This window comes from Alligator mississippiensis, chromosome 4 (genome assembly GCF_030867095.1).
Source record: "Alligator mississippiensis isolate rAllMis1 chromosome 4, rAllMis1, whole genome shotgun sequence".
Taxonomy (NCBI): domain Eukaryota; kingdom Metazoa; phylum Chordata; order Crocodylia; family Alligatoridae; genus Alligator; species Alligator mississippiensis.
This window is the reverse complement of record NC_081827.1, coordinates 164379983-164398627: the sequence shown is the minus strand read 5'-3', so window position 1 is coordinate 164398627 and position 18645 is coordinate 164379983. Positions and strand designations below refer to the sequence as shown.

General features: G+C 59.3%; 1 protein-coding gene across 4 annotated transcripts in view; it reads left to right on the top strand.

The window, feature by feature from the left end:
* The window catches only part of RARA (retinoic acid receptor alpha), a 92512-nt gene that overhangs the window by 57911 nt on the left and 15956 nt on the right, over positions 1-18645 (top strand). Inside the window, exon 1 of one of the 4 annotated variants that reach the window (XM_014604741.3) lies at positions 1128-1482. The exons of 2 other annotated variants lie outside the window; for them this stretch is intronic. In XM_014604741.3, the coding sequence (XP_014460227.1) occupies positions 1320-1482 (163 nt within the window). In that variant the 5' untranslated portion in view covers positions 1128-1319. Of the gene's footprint in view, positions 1-1127; positions 1483-18645 lie in introns of those variants that run through there. One more of the 4 variants, XM_006270781.4, reaches the window with a different exon arrangement.

Genomic DNA, 18645 nt, shown 5'->3' with positions numbered 1-18645 from the left:
GGTGTGGAGGGCAGGCAGGATATGGATCTGCAGTTGTGTGCCCATGTGTGGGGACAGTCACGGTGTGTGCATGCAGATTGGGTTCTCTGCAGATGTGCAGGATGACCAGGGTGTTTGTGTGCAGGTGTGCACCTTCAGATGTGCAAGACAATGGGATTCTGTGCAGGTGTGTGGGGCAACTAGGGTGTGTGGATGCTGGTGAGTGCATGCAGATACGTGGTGCAGTTGGGGTATGTGTGCATGCTGGGTGAAGATGTGTGGGGCAGGCAGGACGTGTGCATGCAGGTGTGTGAACATGCAGATGTGAGGGGTGATTGGGCTCTAGGCAGATATACATACAAGGCAACCAGGGTGTGCGCATGTAGGTGTGTGTGCATGCAGATGTGTGGGGGCGACTAGGGCGTATGCGTGCAGGCATGTGAACACACACAGATGTGCGGGGTGATCTCCTTCCATGCAGATGTGTGGAGCGTGCACGGAAGGGGGGCGGTGCGTGCACATGCGGAGGTGCGGAGGGATGCCGTTCTCCGCAGGTGTGCGGGGCCACCAGGGTGCGTGCCCGCAAGCACGTGCTCGTACAGTGCGCAGGGCCGACCAGGATGTGCGGCCGCAGGCAAAGGCGTGCAGATGCGGGAGAGCGGGGCTCTCTGCAGATGTGCGGGGCTGGCCGGGCGCGTGCACGCCCAGATGTGCGAGCCAGCAGGGGGCGCGGGTGCAGATGTGCGGGGCGAGCAGGGGCGCGGTGCGGGGACAGGGCCGGGCCGGGCGGCGCTGCAGCGACCGGCGCGGGTCACGGGGAGGTGAAGCGGCGCGGGAGGGGGGAGGAGGTTCAGCCGGAGTTCAGCCGCATCCTATTAGGCAAATGAGTTGGGCCGCGGCCGCGCCGGCGAGCGGGAGTCCGGGCCCGGGCCCGGGCCCGGCCCCGGCCCGGGGCCCGCGCCGCCGGGGGGCTCAGCCCTTGCCCGGCGTGTGCCCGCCCCCGGCCTGGTGGGAGGCGGCCCGGCGGGGCGGGGGTTAAGGCGCTGGGAGGTGGCTCGTGGCAGCGGCGGCCGCAGCCGCTCGCCCCGCCCCGCCCCGCCCCGCCCCGCCCGCACGGGCAGCCCCGGCCGGGGGCGGCGCGCGGGGCAGCCCGCAGCCGGCGCGGAGGGAGCACGGGCACAGGGACGCCCTGCCCGCGCGGAGCCATGCCCCCGGCGGCCGCGCTCCCGGCGCCGCCGGCCTGAGCGCCCCATGGCCGCCCGCCGCGGCCCGCCCGGCCTCGCCCCGCTGGGCTAGGCGGGCCCCAGGACCGCCCGGCCCCGGCCCACCCCGCCGCCGGGATGTACGAGGGCGTGGACGTGGCGGGCTTGACCCCCGGCCCCTTCCTCGCCATGGACTTCTACAGCCAGGGCCGGGGCTGCCTCCTGCAGGACAAAGGCATCGGCACCCCTGGCCCCTACGGCCCGCCCGGCCGCGGCCAGCTCTGGACCGGCTCCAGCCACTGTAGGTACCGCGTCGGGGGCCGGCGCAGGGGTGGGGGTCCTGCTGCCTCCAGCGTCTCTGCCCTGCAGCCCCCTCTCTCACCCGGCTTGTCCTCCTCTGCCTCCCTCCCTCTCCCCTTACTCCCCCCAGGGCTGATGCCCCCTGCGCTGCGCAGGTGCCATCACCCCCTCGTCCTAGTGCGCCCCAGCCTCCCCCTTTAGCACCCGGGCCAGGGGACAGTGCCTTGCCAGGCCCGAGTGGGGCGGCTACAGGAAGGCAGTTGTCTGCAAGAGCCCTACCCCCCATCCAGGCTGGGGAAAGGAGGGAAGGCGGCCCCAGCCCAGCAGGATATTTAGATCCTGGGTAGATAATTGGATTTTGTCAGGGCGCTTAACTAAATAGTACACTGCGGCTTTATTCCTCCCTAGAGATAGGGCTGGGGGAGGGGAGGGGTGCGGGTGCTCCCAGCCAGATGCTTGGATGCTGGAGGGGGGGTATCGTTTGGTGTGTTCATCACCTCCAAGTATACTTCCCCCCTCCCTCCTATACATCTTTCTGAGACTTTGGGGGTCCCGTCCTTGTAGGTGGGGGGGCAGTCACAGAGCCCTGCTATTCCTTTTATGCCCCTAGGTCAGAGCTGGTTGCTTCCCCCACCAGCTCATGAGTCCTCTAAAGGGTGATGGCCTAGATACAAAGTAAGGTCTTCCCATCCTTGCCTCGGAGAGCTTCAGCCCACCCAAGGGCAGCTGAATGTGCGACAACACCCCCCACCCTCCCCAAGGGTCGGAGCAGCATGGGCACTGCCAGGATGACAACTCGTGCGTGCCAGCAGATGGCTCTTCCCTGCCCTGCTGGCAGGAGAAACCCTTTTGAATCTCCCTTCCTGGGCACCTTCCCAGGGCCCTTGCGGAGTGGGTGGGTTAGGGGCCCGCTTGCAAAACAAGCTGATGGATTTAAGGCTTGTGTAATACAACCCCTCGTCTTTGCCCCCTCCCTCCCCCTCCCATCAGGGGAAGTGGGAGGCTCAGAGCGCTGTTGTTCCAAACCGAAATGTAATTTCCAAGATTTGCTGCTAGAAGGAGAGTCGCCTGGGTCGGGCAGTGGGGTGGAGGGGAGAGGGGAAGAGGAGTGGGTTGCCCCTGGAGGGTAATGTGCTGGGAGCTGGCCAGCTGTCAGGGTGGGTATCACCCTGAATGCCCATGCCAGCCCCATGGGAAGTACTGCTTTGGAAGAAGAAACCAGCGTGTGCCCTCTGCCCATGTTTGTGCGGGGGAGGTGTGCAGCAGAGGCTGCGCCAGGGCTGGCTTTTCTTGTCTCCTTTCAAGGGGAAATGGGGTTGCATTTGTGTTCATGTCCTGGGAGGGTCAAAGGTCACTTGTTTTCATAAGCAGTGGGAATTGCGTCTCCATCGGGTGACAGAGGCTCTGGGCAGGACACAGGGCACTAGCACAATGCTTCAGGGCCGCCCCGCAAAATCAGCTGTGCCAGCTCTTGCTGGGTTTTGGATCAGGCCCTAAGCCGAGCCCAGGAGATGTGGTGCGGGATGCCCATGGTTTGGGAGCAAGTGTGGCAGTAATTTGGGCAGGTGGCCAGCTTGCCCCCATCTCTTCAAGGTGCCCCATCAGTTCAGATATAGGGTGAGCCTTCCCCCTCCCCCTCCTGCGGGATCTCCGAGCTGGGTTTCTCCATCCTACGTGCAGTCTTTTCTTGGTGTGGTGAAGGGGAATCCAGGGCGCTCCCTGCAGAGCAGATGCCTCAGCCGTGTTCCTCCCTCCCTTGCAGAGCAGACTCAGCCGTGTTCCCCCAGGGATCCCTGGGTCACTTACGTAGTGCTCTGTGCCCGCTGTTATGTTTGAATGGAAAATCACTGCCAGGCAGGGTTGCTTGCTCTGGGGAAAGTCCTTCCCCACTGTGTTGGCTCCCCAGGACTTTCAGCCTCTATAAAGGAGAAAGAAACTCCTTCCCCTGTTGTGGCTGTTGGGGCTGTGTGACCTCTCCCATGCTGGTCCCCAGGGCCCCATGGCAGGGAGAGACAGGGCACAAGGACCAAGGGGCTGGTAAAAGTCCTGCTGGTAAAAGGGTCTCTGTTATATCTGGGTGCCAGGTCCTGGCATAAACTAGGTCAAAAGCATGTTGGCTGTAGGCCAGCGAGGGGCAGGAGCTGGGGCAGGGGAGGCCTTGGCCATTCATCCTGATGTTCTGTCCAGGCCTGGTGTCACCAGGGGGCTTAAATGGAAGCAAGACCCTTCCTGAAGGCTTTACATTAAATTCCCCAGATCCCAGGGGTGCGGCATGTCTCTATTAACCTGCTGCGGTCCCTCCTGGCAAAGGACAGACCGTCCCCTGTAAGGGCCAGCCCTGACCTCCAAGGGGCTGCTTAGGAGCAAAGGCTGGATCTCCTGATAACAGAGTGCCTTTTCCCCATTGTCTCTGGGGCCATTTGACCTTTCCTTCTTATCAGGGAGTCAACACAAGCCTCTTCAAGGGGCATTTGTTAGTGAGATGGAAAAAATACTCAGAATGTTTGTTAGTTTTCCAGCATGGAGGGGGAGATGGCTTTTGAGCTCCCTGCAGGTATTGCAAAAGGCTCCTGCTTTGAGCTCTGCTAATCAACTGATCAACCGCCCTGCATTCTCCCCCCCAACACACACACACACCCCCACCCACCTCTGTGCTGGTATGCAGGCGCCTTCTTGTTCTGGAAGCCAGATGTGGGTTTTGGCTTTTGTGGGGGCATGGTGAGTTCCTCCAGGCATTGCTGGGGGGGCTCTCACAGAGGTACACTCTGTCAGGCCCCAGCCTGGGAGAGGTTGTGGGGGTTGCCCACGTGGTGAGGCTGGCTGACAGGACCAAGCCTGCCTGTGGGAGCCAGAGGCAGCTGTGGGGTTGTAGTGACTGACAACAGAATAACATGCAAGTTAGAAGTGTGGAGGGGGGGATTTCTCCTTTGTGAAGCCCCATGCTGTTTTGGGCAGCCCGGACTCAGTGGACAGCCTGGCAGCCTGGTTGGGCTAGATGAGGAGATGGGAAGCAGCTGTTGGTGTGAGAAGTTGCCTTGGCAGCAAGTGAAGTGATGGGGGATGCTAGAGCTAAACAAATTAGTTTGATCCAATAAATGCCAGGCCCTGCTGGGGGGTGGGGGTGGCTTGTTCAAAGGCTGGTTTGGGGGATTTTCTGGGAGGGTGTTTTTGCTGTGTGCAGCTGGTACTGGACTTTTTGAAGCTCTTATAGTCTTGGCCCTATGTCTCATCTCCCACCCTCACTGGCTCTAGAGTGAGGTGCCAAGGTCCCCCGTGCCAGCCAGGTGTTGGGTAATCGTGGTCATGGGTGACCAGGAGTGCCACAAGAACTCAAGGTGGACTCCTCCAGCTAGCTGGCCTCTAGTTTCTGGTGTCCTGGGCCCTGGCTGCCTGGCTAGAGGCACCTCGGGGCTGTGCTGCTGCAGAGACAGGTGCTGGCACCCCCTGTGGGAGCTGCAGGCACCTTGATCCTGGAGTTGGCCATGGAGAATCCATAGCTGCCTTTGGACCCATGTGGAGGGGGTTAGGGGGTGTTTCCAGGTATACCTTGGTGCTGCTGTGGGCCCCATGGGCAGTGGTGAGGAAGGGGGAGACAGGGGTAGGCCGAGGTCAGCAGTTCCAGGGGGCCTGATCATAGCAGGGACAGTGCTGGCAGCTGCAGCAGGAGACACCTCCTTGCCATCTCCCGGCCTTGCTTGCAAACACCTGCTCCCCCACAGGGAGAACAGGAACAGGTCTCAAAGTTGTGGCAATGGTCCCCTCCTTGGCAGAGGCCCTGGTGATTTTGGAACCAAAGACATTTGCCTGCCAATGCTCAGACGGAGCACATGTGTCCAGTCCCAAAGTTCATGGGGGTCAGGCAAGGGAGGATGCAGTGGGGGCCTTTTGGCTGTGTGGGGGTCCCCCAGCACCCCTGTTTTCATTCTTGAAAAGCAATTACCCAGGTCCCTGCACAAGACACATTCTGTGTAACACCCCTCACTGGAGTCACGTGTATTCTTACAGGCAGTGGTGCATAGGGGGAGATTGGCCAAAGGTGTATAGCAGGGTCCCAGTGTAGTTACTTCATCCGCAGAGGAGCCAGGAGCCCTCCTGTCCCTTCCATCACAGGCTTGGCACAGTCTGTCCACCTGTCTTGGTACCACAGTTTAGGGATTCCCTCTTCCCTGTTGTGCTCCAGACCCCAGGGGCAGTCATGTAGTGCAAGACTCACTCATGGTCTGTGCCTGTGGGTGCCACTGTGGATACAGTGGCAGCGGAGTCTGGGGTTAGAAGGTGACTGAGATCCAATGTGGGCTCATGGCACCATCTCTCATAGGCAAAGGGTCATGCTGCCCATGTGCCAAAGATGGGCCTTCTGGGGAAGCTGTGGGATTGGTGCTTGCGGTTCAGCAGGGGATTGCCCAGAGGAAGGTAGAAGTCTGAGCCACAGTCTGTACTTATTGACCCCATCACACGGCAGCTTCTGGGTAGTGATGACTAACTCCAGCACCACAGGACTCTGCAGTGCTGTTGCAGAGGCTGAGAAGTCGCCTGGGGCTGAGCACCAGCATGCGTGTGTGGGTGAACATACCCTCATGCTTGATCTCCCTGCACGCGAGATCAGTCAGCTGAGGAAAGCGACGGCCTGTCCCAGGCTGGAAGTGTGGGTGCCTTACTCTGCCTTGTGGTTGCGGTGACCCTACCATAACATTGCTCAGCCCAGCAGGGCATGGGACCATTCACCCCCCAAACTCCCTATCCCATGTGATTTGGAGTTCCTGAGTGGAGGATCCATGAGCTGCTTAGAGCCTTGTGTTGGGCTTGCAGACATGGGCCCCAGCTTGGCTTCTGTCACTGCACAGGGTAAACTTCAGCAAGTTCCTGTGCCTTTCGAGCCTCAGTTTCCCCCTTTTATATAACCGGGACAATGATCTTGATGTGCTATGAGATCCAGGAGCTAGAGAGGAGGAGCTCCCCTGCTGGTTCCCACCTTGTGTAGGCAGAGGTGGTGGTGTGATCAGGCAGGTGAGGGACAGAAGGCCTAGGCACAGGAAGCAGGCCCCCAGGGGCTGTGCGCGGCTGGAAAGCTCTGTCACTGTGGATTCCCATGGCTTTTCCATCTCACAGTCAAAGTGAGGTTATGCTGAGAGAGTGAGCTGTTGAGCTGGGGGTCCTGCCTCCGCCACTATTGCATGAATTGGTGAAGATAGAACCCAGGAGTCCTGACTCCAGCCAGTCTGTCCTGACCCCCTCAGAGCCCCAACCCTGCCCAGAGTCTTGGCTGCTTCCTGCTCCAGCTGCAGGGTGGGTGGAGGGTCCAGAGTCGGGGGCTCTCGCCATGAGCTCGGCAGCCTGCAGTCCCCTCTATACGTGCATGCATGTGTCGAGGCAGTGCCCCAAGACGCTTCCTGCCTGAAAGCCAGCGCCTGCGCATGGTATTGGCATGCAGTGGGTATTGGGAAGGCACAGCCGTCTCCTTGCATTAGCTGTGCTCTGTTGCCCCTGTCCAGCCAGGCTGTGCCACAGGAAGCCTCTGGTGCTGCAATTTTTGGGCAGCACTGCACGGGCTCCAGTTTCACAGGTGTGACAGGAAGTCAAAGCCCCTTGCGTCAAGGCAGGGGGCTGCAGAAGTATTGAAGGAACGGTTCATCCTCCTGTACTGTTTGGCTTCGCTGTGGACTGGGGTCTTGGCATCTGGGGCATGTGCCGGGCTCTGCATGGTCCCCTCCCCCCCTTGCAGACTGGCAGCACACCTGGGTGGGCACCTCCCTGGGTATGGCGGTTGCAGCTGCCATGACCCCTGGCAATATTTTCACTCAAATAGTAATGGGGAGGGGGCTAGCCTCCAACAGGGCCTGCCCAGGGCTCCACACCCCACATTGGTGTCTTGAGTGGCCTCAGGGACAGTGGAGCAGGAGGACCCAGCTGATGCAGGGAAGTGGAGCTGGGAGGTCATGTGCAGCCTTCTCCATCCCCTCAGTGCAGCTGGCTCATTCTCTGCAGCTGCAGGGTGTTTGCCAACCAGAGAGGCCTATCTGGGGCCCTGTGAGATGAAGCAGGTCATGTGGGGAGTCTGTGGCAGGGCAGAGACTTGAACCCCTGTTTCCTGAGTCCCTAATCCCTGGAGTTAGCTTGGGGCCTGTCCCTGGGAGGCAAGGCTCTGGCCTACCTGGTCTCTGGTGGTTTCCTGGGGCAGGGTCTGTCTCCCTGGGCTTGCCTCCATCTCTGGCTGTTCTTTACCTAGGGGCCGCCTCCTCCCCCTCCCTCCTGCCCTGGTGCAGGAATGCCTGGCAGGCTGGATTCTTATCTGCAGGAAAGTGCTAGAAGAGCAGGATCCCCTTCCCTCCCCTTCAACCCGCCCCTATGCAGGGTTCTTGGCTTTGCTCGGGGTGAGGTGGGGCAGGGGGCAGGTCAGGGCTCTTCTAGAGTAGATGGTGCCCCCCTCCTCTCCCCCACCCCACTTGGAGGGGCCCAGAGGCTGCTTGCACCCCCAGTGAAACAGCTGTGTAAAGGGGCTAACTGGGTAGGGAGGGGGGCAGAGGGGAAAGGGCTGGGCATGTCCAGAGGACCACCAGCCAAGCTGTGGGGGCCAGGGATTTCATATGAAACGTAGTGGGGGATAGAAGAGGATTGCAGGGTTCCCTTCCTGCCTGGAGGGGGAAGCTGGAAGCAGGGAGGGCTGGGAGCCAGGACTCCTGGGTTCTATCTGCAGCTCCGGGAAGGAAATAGGGGCCAGTAGGTTAGCACAGGGTGGCCTGGGAGTCAGGACTCCTGGGTTCTAGCCGTGGAGCCCTCTGTGACCTTGGCAAGCTGGGCTGCCTCCGAGCCTGCTTTCCCACGCCTGGGAGCTGGGCAAGTGATGATACAGGCCTGACTGGGGATCTTGGGCAGGCGGTGCTGGGTCAGTGCTGGGCACTCTTGTGCAGGGCTCTGGCGCTGGCTGGGGGGGCAGGCCGGCTGGAGCCCTGCGGGGATGTCTGGGGCGTGTCCGACTGGATTTCCTGTGGAGAGCTCAGGAAAAGCAAACCCATGTGGATTCCACATGGAGCCAGTGGCGGGGGAGGAAGGGAGGGCTTTTTTTTTCTTTTCCAAATCATGTTTGCCCAGGGAAGCTCTGTTCAGACACAGCATCTGGCTTGCAGCTGGGGTCTTGCTGCTTCCTCTCTTACTTGTTTTGGGAGACAAGTGGGGTCTAGAGGGTTAGAGTGAGGGGGTGAGGCTAGCCTCCAGGACTCCTGGGTTCTACCCCGCTCTGGGAGAGGAGCAGGGTCTGGTGGGTTAGAGCAGGGGAGGCTGGGAGCCAGGACTCCCTGACTCTGGAAAGGGAGAGGGTTTTGCTAGTTGTGGGGTGGAGCCCAGACTCCTCATTCTAGTTCTCTCTTTTCTGCAATATTCAGTCCCTCCCGTCTCATACTGGTAGGGCAGGCAGTAGTCAACAAGTCTCCAAAACCCCAGGCAGGGGGTACCCTTTTTTCACCCCAGGATTTCTGCCTGTCTACAGAGACTGAAACCACCTCCCCCCACAAACACATAGCCTCTCTCCAGCGGAGTCAAGTTCTGCCCATTTGGGCATGGCCAGGGCTAGATGGGGATGCTACAGTATTAGGGCCTTCTCTGGGCAGCTAGCCCAACTGCTGGGGACAGCACTGCCAAGGGTGGGTAGGGGGTGACCAAGGGTCCTCCTACTAGGTACCTCAGCCCTTTGCTTTGCAAGGGCTCTGCAGGCCGGCAGGGGGGAGGGTGCCAGTGTTGTGCAGTCTTGAGGCATTTTTACCAGACAACATGCACCCAGCATGGCTGTGGCTGCTGGTGAGGCCTTGGCACCCCAGGGAAGCGTGGCCCCAGTAAGCTACTAGCGTTGGGCACTTTGCATGAACTAGGCTAGGAACTGGCTGGCTGACAACCAGCCCTGGGCACTTCACCTCCTACCTCTTGCACCCTCCTTGCCAGCCACCATAGCTCTGTGTAGGTAGCTGGGAGCTAACATCACGTGGGCTTCAGTTAGCTGGGCTCTGGCCAGGCTTTTCCCCTGCTGTCCCAAGGGCCTGGATCTGCGCCACTGAAATCTTCCCTGGGTCTATGTTTGGTGAACTTGTAATCAGGCTGGGCCCAGCATGAGAGCGTGCCCCATGCAAACAAAGGCCCAATCTTGTCTGTGAACAAGGACCAGCTAACTAGGCCTCCCCACCTTTGGCCCCATGACAGGGAAGCGATGTTTGCCCTGTGCTGCCTTCCAGGAATCCTGGGGCTAAGTCCTGCTTCCCCTTCCCAGCCACCCCTGGGCTCTTGGAGTTCACTGCTTCCCTTAAGTGACCCCCACCTAAGTCTTGACCACCCCAGAGAGGGCCAGCCTGGTACTGAGATGGATAGGATGGGCCTTGGTGTGGTGGCATGCAGTCTAGACAAAGGGGCTTCAGGCTGCTGTGACCAGGATAGTGGAATAGAGGGGAGTTGCCTGCATCCGGCCCTATACCTGTGGGTCTTACCACCAGTGCTAGGTGTGTCTGAGGCATCGGCAGGGATGGGAGGCAGCAGCAACGACCCTTCCATCTGCCCCCCACCTGGAGGCTGGCAGGGGGTGGGGGCTTCCCAAGTTGATTAGTGTCCCTGCCCCAGCTGGGTGCCAGGGTCCCTCAGCACCCATGTGGTCAGCATGGGGCGGGGAGCCCATCGGCAGCAGCGCCACTCGACACATCAGGATCCTGTCAAATCTGCTTTTGGCGAGTGCTGCTCTCCACGAGGAAGTTCTTAAATTATATAAAAGAGGCGATAAATTATAGACGCCGCTCGCTCAGTCACATTAATGGATCCGCTGTCTCAAGTGGAAGCAGTGATTTATTCTGCACCCGCCCGCCCGCGGGAGCATTAAAGAGCACGTTCTGCTTCTGCATGTCACTTGTTAAAAATGTGGTTGTCCTCCTTCATCCCCCCCCCCCTCCCGCCGCCCTCCCCAGCCTGTGCTACCACAAATGAGGTGGGAAACGAGGCCAGATGCAAAGCAGGCCTGTCCTGGAAAGACCTCGCCACTGCCTGGCAGTAGGGTCTGGACAAGAACTCCAGTTCTTGGGGTATCCATCCTGTGTGCTCAGTGCTGTACGGGAGTTGCCGTATCTGCCCCCCAAAGCTCTCTAGCTGGTGGGTGGCAGGGATGCGCTAGGGGGTGATGGGATACATGTCTACTTGCCTCTTGGTTACGGTGGAGACATGGGTGGCCAGCTGGCAGGGCTGTAACATGGCTCCTTTCTCCAGAAGGTGACCTGAAGTCCAGCTGTGATTGGCAGTCCCTGTGGGGACCAGCTGTTACCACTGGGGTTGGGTTTTGGATGCCAGAGCAGAGGGGTTTACTCTGAGGGTGGCACTATTGTAGAGCCTGGGATCTCCCCCTTCTCCCTGCCCCCATGAACTTGTACCCACAGGGCCTGCTGTTCTGGCTTCTCACTTAGGCCTGGGTGTGCCCAGTGGTTGTGGGCCTCATTTTCTAGGAGACTGAGGGCTGGAGAGCTGGGAGTGGAACCCAGGCATCCCTCAAGGTGCACACATGGCTCTGGGGTACTGGCTCCCCCTACCACCTCCATCCTCCTAATCTCCTGCCTGTGCTCATGGCAATGGCTGGTCTCATCCTTGCAACACCCTCAAAGCTTTCTACACCAGATTGATGGCCCCCATGGAGTCCCTCAGCTGCAGAATCCATCCAGCTGGGCTCCCTGCTGCATGAAGGACATGGCGGGGTGGGGGGCAGCAGGGCTGCTACAGCTAGCAATGTAGACCTACCTTTGGGGATGGAGTTTGGGAGGCATCCATTTGTTTGGTCACCAGTGGTTGGGAGGGTGTGGGAAGCATCTCATGTTCATTGCCCCCTGGGCTGTGCCTTTCATATGCATCAACTGGTTGGGAGCAGATCAAGGAGAGCCACTTCCATGTAGTGATCCCTGGTAATATCTCTGACAGCCAAGAGCTCCTGAATCAACAAAAACGCCAAAGTGCACAAAGATAAAGATACAGATACCTTCTGTCATACAAAAAAAGAACTGGTTAGGAGACAAGCTGTGCTGACCCATCATTTTGAACCCAGGTTCCCTCAAGCTAGTCTTCCAGAGTGCTTGAAATAAAAGGGCTGGCTTATTCCCAAGCCCATTTCCCTTGCCATTGTTGGGACCACAGAGGGCACCATATGTCTGATTGTACCTTGAGGTGCAGGGAGTTGCCCCTTTGAAGCAGTTTTGCAGACTGTGGCTTTTCCTGTGTCAGAGTGAGAGCAGAGTTGTCGCAGGGAGGAGGCTGTGGCCCATCTGAGACCTTGGACAGGAACTGAGCAAACAGGATCCCCCCCCCAGACAAACATGCAGCACAAACGTGATCTCTGATCTACACCAATGCCAAAATCCACCCCCCTCCGTTCCCTGTCCCACTTGGGCCTGCTCCTTGGTTGGCAAGGGAATTGGGTGCCAGGGCTGACTCGGTTGCTGCTAACAAAAGTGCATGGGTAAGAGAGACTCCAGAGCTGTTGAAAGGCAGCCTGCAGGCCAGGCCCTGCCCCTCTCTTTGTGGCACTGTCATCTGCTAGATGAGGACTGTGGCCCTCTAGATCGGACCCATATCCAGGAGCCAACCACAATGAAAGAGCCAGTCACGAGCGTCCAGGTCCACGAGCGTCAGACTCCTGGGTTCTGTTCCTACCATTGCCTTGGCACTTACCCCAGTGAAGAGGGGTCTGCCCCTGGGATATTTGAAGCTGGGCAGGAGCAGGCACTGAAAGGCCCTGCAGGCACCTGCTAAAGGAAGACTGGAGCCAGCAGGTGTGGGGGCCTATTCCAAGATGCGAACAAGCTGGATGCTGCGGAGTTAGGGGCACAGCTCAGGCACTTGCGGTGACAGGCCTGCTCAGGCCTGCCCTGGGGATTTTGGACAGTGCAGATTCTGAAATGCTCCAATGGCTCACGTTCAGTAGGCCTAGGGTTTCTAGCAACATCCTCCAATGCGGTAAGGTGTTGGCTGGTACTCAAGCAAAGGCTAGGCAGCCCCCTGCTCTCCTGCCCTGCAGCAGTCCCTGGGCACCCAGGTTGGAGTCCTGCTGCTCTCTCTTGCAGTTCTGGCTCTGTCACTTGGAGACTTACCTTTCTCTGGTGCACAGAGCTGGGTGCTGCCCCAATGCCATGCGAGTCCCAGGTCCCCATGGGACAGACCAAGACATGTAGCAGCCCATAAGGCAGTCAAGGGGAACTGGCACTTGAACCCTCCATTGTTGATCAGAGCAGGGACCCATTTCTTCCACCATCAGCCCTTCTTTGAGCCTGGGTGGCACCAGGGGATGGTGAAGGGAGGATCTCCTGTGACAGGTGGTATGGGGTTACCTGTCCCTGGGGTGTGGTCTTCTGTCTTTCTGCAATAGAGGTTATACCCTGGGCCCAGGTCTTTCCCAAGCCCCCATCTGGGCTTAAATGTTCCCTGCTAGCTCTTGAGGTCCTGTTTTCCATCAAAGCACTGGACACAGTTGGGAACCCACCCGGGCTCTGGGCACAGTGCAACATCTTTGCCCTTGTGGCATGTTCTGGGTCATGTCTGGGGACAGCCTGGGGGCAAGGTGTAGATCTGGGGAGGGGCAGCAGGCACTGTGGGGCTGGGGTGGGAGCTGTGGGGCAGTTTGCCTTAGCTTCTACCTCAGGGGGGCTGCCTGGGTCAAAACGAGGCCAGGAGACAGGAGGGGAACCTGGTTGCCCCCTTCCAATGACTCCAGTGCTGACTGTTGCTCTTTGGCAGGGGCACAGGTGCTCTCGGGGTACCTGGTGTGTAACTGAGTGCTTGATATTCCTGTGGCAGATTCCCAGGGCAGGAGTCGTGTTGCGTAATGTAGATGAGGCTGTTCCTCCGGCCCCTGCCACAGACCACTGGCACCTAGCATCATGACCAGCATGCCATTGCAACAGGTCCTGACGCTGGGGGCGGAGGTGTCTGGATGTCCCTGCAGCTGCTGGTACCAATTCCAGCTGGCAGCCCAGCTCCTACCCTTTCCCCCAACATTCCCCCCACTTCTCTTTCCACTGCTCCCACCTTAAGTCACCAGGTTGGTCTTGTGCTCAAGTTATTGGCTTGGTGGCCTGGATGGGCGGGGGTTGAATGAGGAAGGGTGCCTGGGTCTGTCATGAGGTGTTTGGAGTGAGGGTGGCTATTCTGGTTCTCAGCATATGTACATATGTACCACATGCCCCAGATCTAGGTTCAATTAGCTACTTGTCATACAGAGTGGCCATCTTGTGTCTCCGTGCCAGGGCCTGCAGGACTTGGAGCTGTGTTTTCAGGGTCCCAGACGTCCGTGCTCCCTGCTTGTTCGGTTGGGTGCCAACCATGGCCAGCACTGAGTGGGGGACCCCTTTAGCGGGGTGCACTTTGGACAAGGCAGGGTCCAGGGCAAACAGCCGGCACAGTGCCCACCCCATAGATGTCTCTCCCTTGTTTCAACTGTGCCTCTGGGGCTCAGCACAGTCGCTTCTGATTCTCACCAGACCGGGGACCCCTGGGTTTGGGAGTGAACAGGAACAGCATTGTGCTCTGTGGGTAGAGAGATGGTGGGGTCAGGACTCCTGGGTTCTGTTCCTGCTTGGGGAAGGGGAATGTGTTTTAAAGGTTAGTGGAGGGAGTGGCCTGGGAACCAGGCCTCCTGAGTTCCTTTCCTGACTCCTTGGCTTGCTGGGACCTCAGCTCAGTGGCTTCCTTGTTCTTGTGCCTCAGTTTCCCCCACCATGGGGATAACAGTCCCAGGATGGGGGCTGTGTATGGGAGCTGTCAAAGGACAGAGCACTTATGATTTAGTTCCAGAAGTGAGTGTTGGGGAAAAGTCTAGGGGGACTGGGAGCTGCTTAGGCATGTGCATCCTCATGTACCTGCTGCTTGTGCCCTTTCCCCCCTGAGCTGAGGCCTGGGGAAAGAGCATGGTGCAGGGGCCAGGGTGCGTGAACAGCAGGTGCTCCAGTCCCAAAACCCTGTACTGGGAAATAGCAGCAGGGAGCAGCCTATATGGTGTGATCCTGAATTGCCCTGGACGGCATAGGTGGCACTAGAGAATATTATTTGAGGCGGGGGCTGGGCAGTACGTCGCACGCCTGCCTGCCCCCTTCCCTCCCTCCCGCAGGGCTGTTGCAGGCCAGCATGTGTTGGTGCTGTGCATGCGGCGGGGGTGCTGGGCGCGGTGCTGCAGCGGCGGTGGTGCTGGAGCTGCTGTTGCTGGCCCAGTTTGGTGGGACTAAGCCCTGTTAGCCCCAGCCTTATGCCACCTATGCCGGAGGGGTTAAGGGAGCTGGGAACTACCACCTCCCAGCCAGCTCCTTCCTAGAAATAGCCCTGCTGGGAGAGAGAGGCTGCAGTCTCTTCTCTAGCCTGGAGCCCCTTGCCAGGGGGCAGGCCCCTCTGTGTGAAGGTGCAGATCTCCCTGGGAGCCTCTCGGGTGGGGCACAGGTAGAGGTGTTGTTCCCAGCAGGGCAGGGCCAGCGCTGTGTTTGCCTTGGCTGCCAAGGCTGGGACTGTGCGCTGGAGCAAGGCAGTGCCGGCAGCCCAGTGCTCTGGGAGCCTGGCAGCCCTGGCTCTGGCTGGGGAACAAAGGGCCTGTTGGGAGCTGGCAACCTGCCCGGCGTCTTCCTCCTGGCTGTGCCAGGCCTGCGTCCTGCTGCCTCACCTGTCAGCCCATGCCCCTGCCCACCTACCTTGCCCAGATCTCTGCATGGCCTCTGCCCTCAGTCACAGCCCTCCTGGTAGGGGGGGCCTGACTTGGACTCCTACCTGGGAATCCCCAGGGGCTGTTCTCCATGCAGCCCCTGGCTTTCTGTTCCCAGTGCCTGTCACTGTGCACTGGGGTCACAGGTGGCTCTGGCTGGGCCTTGTCCACCTTGAGGTGACTGGGAAAGGTACTAGTTCCAGGGAATGGATCAGGCCCTAGAGAGCGGCTGAGTGTAGCTGAACAAGGCTGGGGGCTCCTTTGAGAGAAGAGAGAGTGTGTGAGAGAGAAGAAATGCATGCCTCTGCTCAGGCACATGCACGTATATACTCCCTCCCCTACCCACACCCACGCACATAGTGTTTGTGCACCTGTGTGCATAAGTGAGAACAGTGCATCCTCCCTTTCCTGTCAAGCACACGCGCCCATCCTGTATGTGCCCATGTGCTTTCGGAGTCCCTGCAGCTCTGCAGCCTTCTGGAATGCCAGCCCTTGAAGTCAGGCACGGGAGGAATAGCTGGGTGAGATTAATCCCACCCCCTCAACTGCTCGCCTGGGATTGTCTGTTGTTGGAGTGCACTGTCTTGGCAGAAGTTAACCCAACAATGAGCCCTTTATGCAGTGCAGCCTGTGCCTTTTGTTGAGTGCCCTTTCATGTGTTGTCCCCTTCCCCCCCACCCCATGTGCCTGCCTTTCAGCAGCCTCTGCCTTGTCACGTTGGGGATACCTTGCTTGTTTGTCCAGTTAGTGTCCCTGTGACCTCACCCAAATTGGACGCCCCACCCGTCATCCCCTCTGCCCCTCTCCCTCTAGCCGCAACACCCCCATCTCCCCCCATAATACCACCTCCCACTGCTCACTGCCATTTCTAGCTCTCCCCTTGTTCCCTTCTGCCCCATGGCAGTGCCTGGCCATTAAGCTGTGTCCTGGCATGGGTAGTGCCATGGCACTTTGAGCAGGCTGACTCGTGATATCCTTGCGATCTAGACAGGGAAACTGAGGCATGAAGTCTGTGGTATATTTGACATTGGGATCCAGGAGTCCCAAGTTCCTAACCCCACATCTTCCTTCCTGCAACAAGAGTAGAACCCAGGAGTCCTGGCCCTGGTCTCTTCCTGTAGCAGGTAGACCCCACCTGCAGGGGCAGGACACAGCCCAGGAGTGCTGGACTGGGCTCACCAGGGCATTCCCTGGACAGGACTGCTCACAACAGGGTAGGCCTGGGGCAGGGGCTACTTTTCCCATGCAGGTGATGTCAGGCAGCTGTCCCAGTTAACAGTGCCCCATGGCCACCCTTCCCACTGGCTCTGCTCTTTCTTGCTGATAGCCTTTTCTCTGTTCCCCATCCCCCTCCCCCGGTAACATGCTGGGCGGCCTGTGTGCTGGGCTGCTCCCTGGATGTTGGGGTCAGGCTGTCCATGTGCTCCTTTGCTCCCCAGTTATGTCCTGTAGAGGACTTGTCCTGTACCACCCTCAGAGCTTTCAGTAAGCTGACATTTCTTCGCTGCTGCCCAGCCCCTGCCCCTGCTCAAACTGGGAGCCTTTGCCTTGGTACCTGTTTGTGGCCCCTGCAGGAGGGTCAGAGCAGCGCCAGAATACAGGGTTGCTCACAGAGACCTTGGCATGTGCCCCATGTGGTGAACTCTTGTTCCTCACAGCAGCTGTAATAGGCTGGGAGAGTCCTGGGGGACTAGGTGTGAGGGACCAGATGTGGAGAAGCCAAGCCTGGGGGGGTAGCAGCTCCATGGCAGATCCGGGAGTAGAACCCAGGTGTCCTGACACTTGGTCCTATGGTGGCACTGGCTCCTCCCTCCCAGAGGAGAAGCTGGGCTGGTGAGGGCCGGACATACCCAGAGGCAGCTGAACCTCCTGCGTCACAGTACTGCCTGCTAGCCCCAGACTGGAGGTGAGTTGTTTCAGCCCAGGTTGGGCTGCACTGAGTGTTTCCTCACAGTATCTGCGGGCAAGAGGCAGAGCCCTGGCACCATCCTGGGTGCAGCGGCAGGCATCTTGCATTGAACAATGTGATCCTCTGGCAGTTAGTCTCAGCGGGAGCTGCTGGAGCCCAGTGTCTTGGGCTCTGAGCCAGCTCATCCCGCCAACTCCGAAGGGCTTGGGGTCAGCGCCTCTGTCCTCTGTGGTCCCCAGCCGCATGGTGCCAGGGACGGGAATCCCCCTTGTTTGTTCCAGTCTGGCTCCATATGGCATCGCCTGCCCCTTGCCCCTGCCTGCTTCATCCTGTCGGCTGTGCTGGGCTCGTTCAAAGAATACGGCTTCTGTCTGCCTGCTGCGACCGCCCAGACTGCCACCCGGCCTCCCCACTCCATCTCTGACCTCGAGAGGGCCACACTAGAGAGCAATTAATGCAGCCTCCCTTGCTGTGATGGGGAGCAGCGGGAGTGCGGCAGCAGGGACAGGCCTGCCTTTGATGGGGAAACAGATCTCCCATTGTTCCAGGCTGGTGGCTTCCCCTTTTGTCTTCACCCGAAAGTCTCAGAGGCTGGGTTGGGAGTGGGGGGCAGGAAGGTTGTGTGAGCTGGGGGTGCTTGGAGTGTACCCCTAGACCCGGCATGACTCTGCTCCCAGCTGCAGGGCATGTGGCTGGGGCTGGTGTTTGTAGAGATGGAGGGTCCCTCTTGAAGATCGCATGGGGCACAGACCTATGTGTGCAGGGGTCCCTAAGAGCAGCCCCAGATCCCTTCTTCCCCAGCCTCTTCCACTTTGCAGGGCACAGCTCCATCTTTGTTCATTAGCAGCTCCTTTCCGCCCTCCTGCATCTACCTCTCCCTCCGCAACTTCTCTTCTGCAGCAGCAACTGTGACCTTCGCAGATCTGGGGGCCCCCAGGGAGCCCAGCACCCGGAGCTGCTCTCAGTTAACCCTTGCATGCCTGGTGCCCACCTGCAGCAGCCACTGCTGCATCTGCTACCCTGCCCTACTGCTGTTGATGGTTCAGCTGCAAAGGTAGGGGGCAGGCGCTGCCCCACAGGAGCCATGCTCTGTGCTCTCTGGGGAGCCTCCAGCTCACAACCTTCTTCATGTGCTTGTGGCCTTGTTGTGGTGGGGCTGCAGAGAGCCCTGTGGGCACCTGAGTTGGCCCAAATACACCAGAAATGTGCTAGGTGCCTCTGGAAGGAAATTGATCCTCCCCTGTCTTGTTTGAGCTCTGCCCCGGGCTGTTTACTCTCCACAAGGCTGGGAGGGACCCAGGAGTCCTGGCTCCCAGGCATTTCCCTGATCAAACCACTAATCCCTACCCCCCTCCTGATGCAGGCGGGAAAGCCCAGGTTTCCTAATGCGCTGCTATTCCCTGCCAGGCCCTGCTTCCCCTCTCAGATGCCCCGTGCAGGGAACAGAACCCAGGTATCCTGAGCCCGGCATGACACTGCCCTGCTGGGCTGGGAGATGCTCCCCAACCCTATGCTCGACTGTCACAAGGCTCTGTCACGAGGCTTTTCCCCAGCAGGGACTGGCTGGT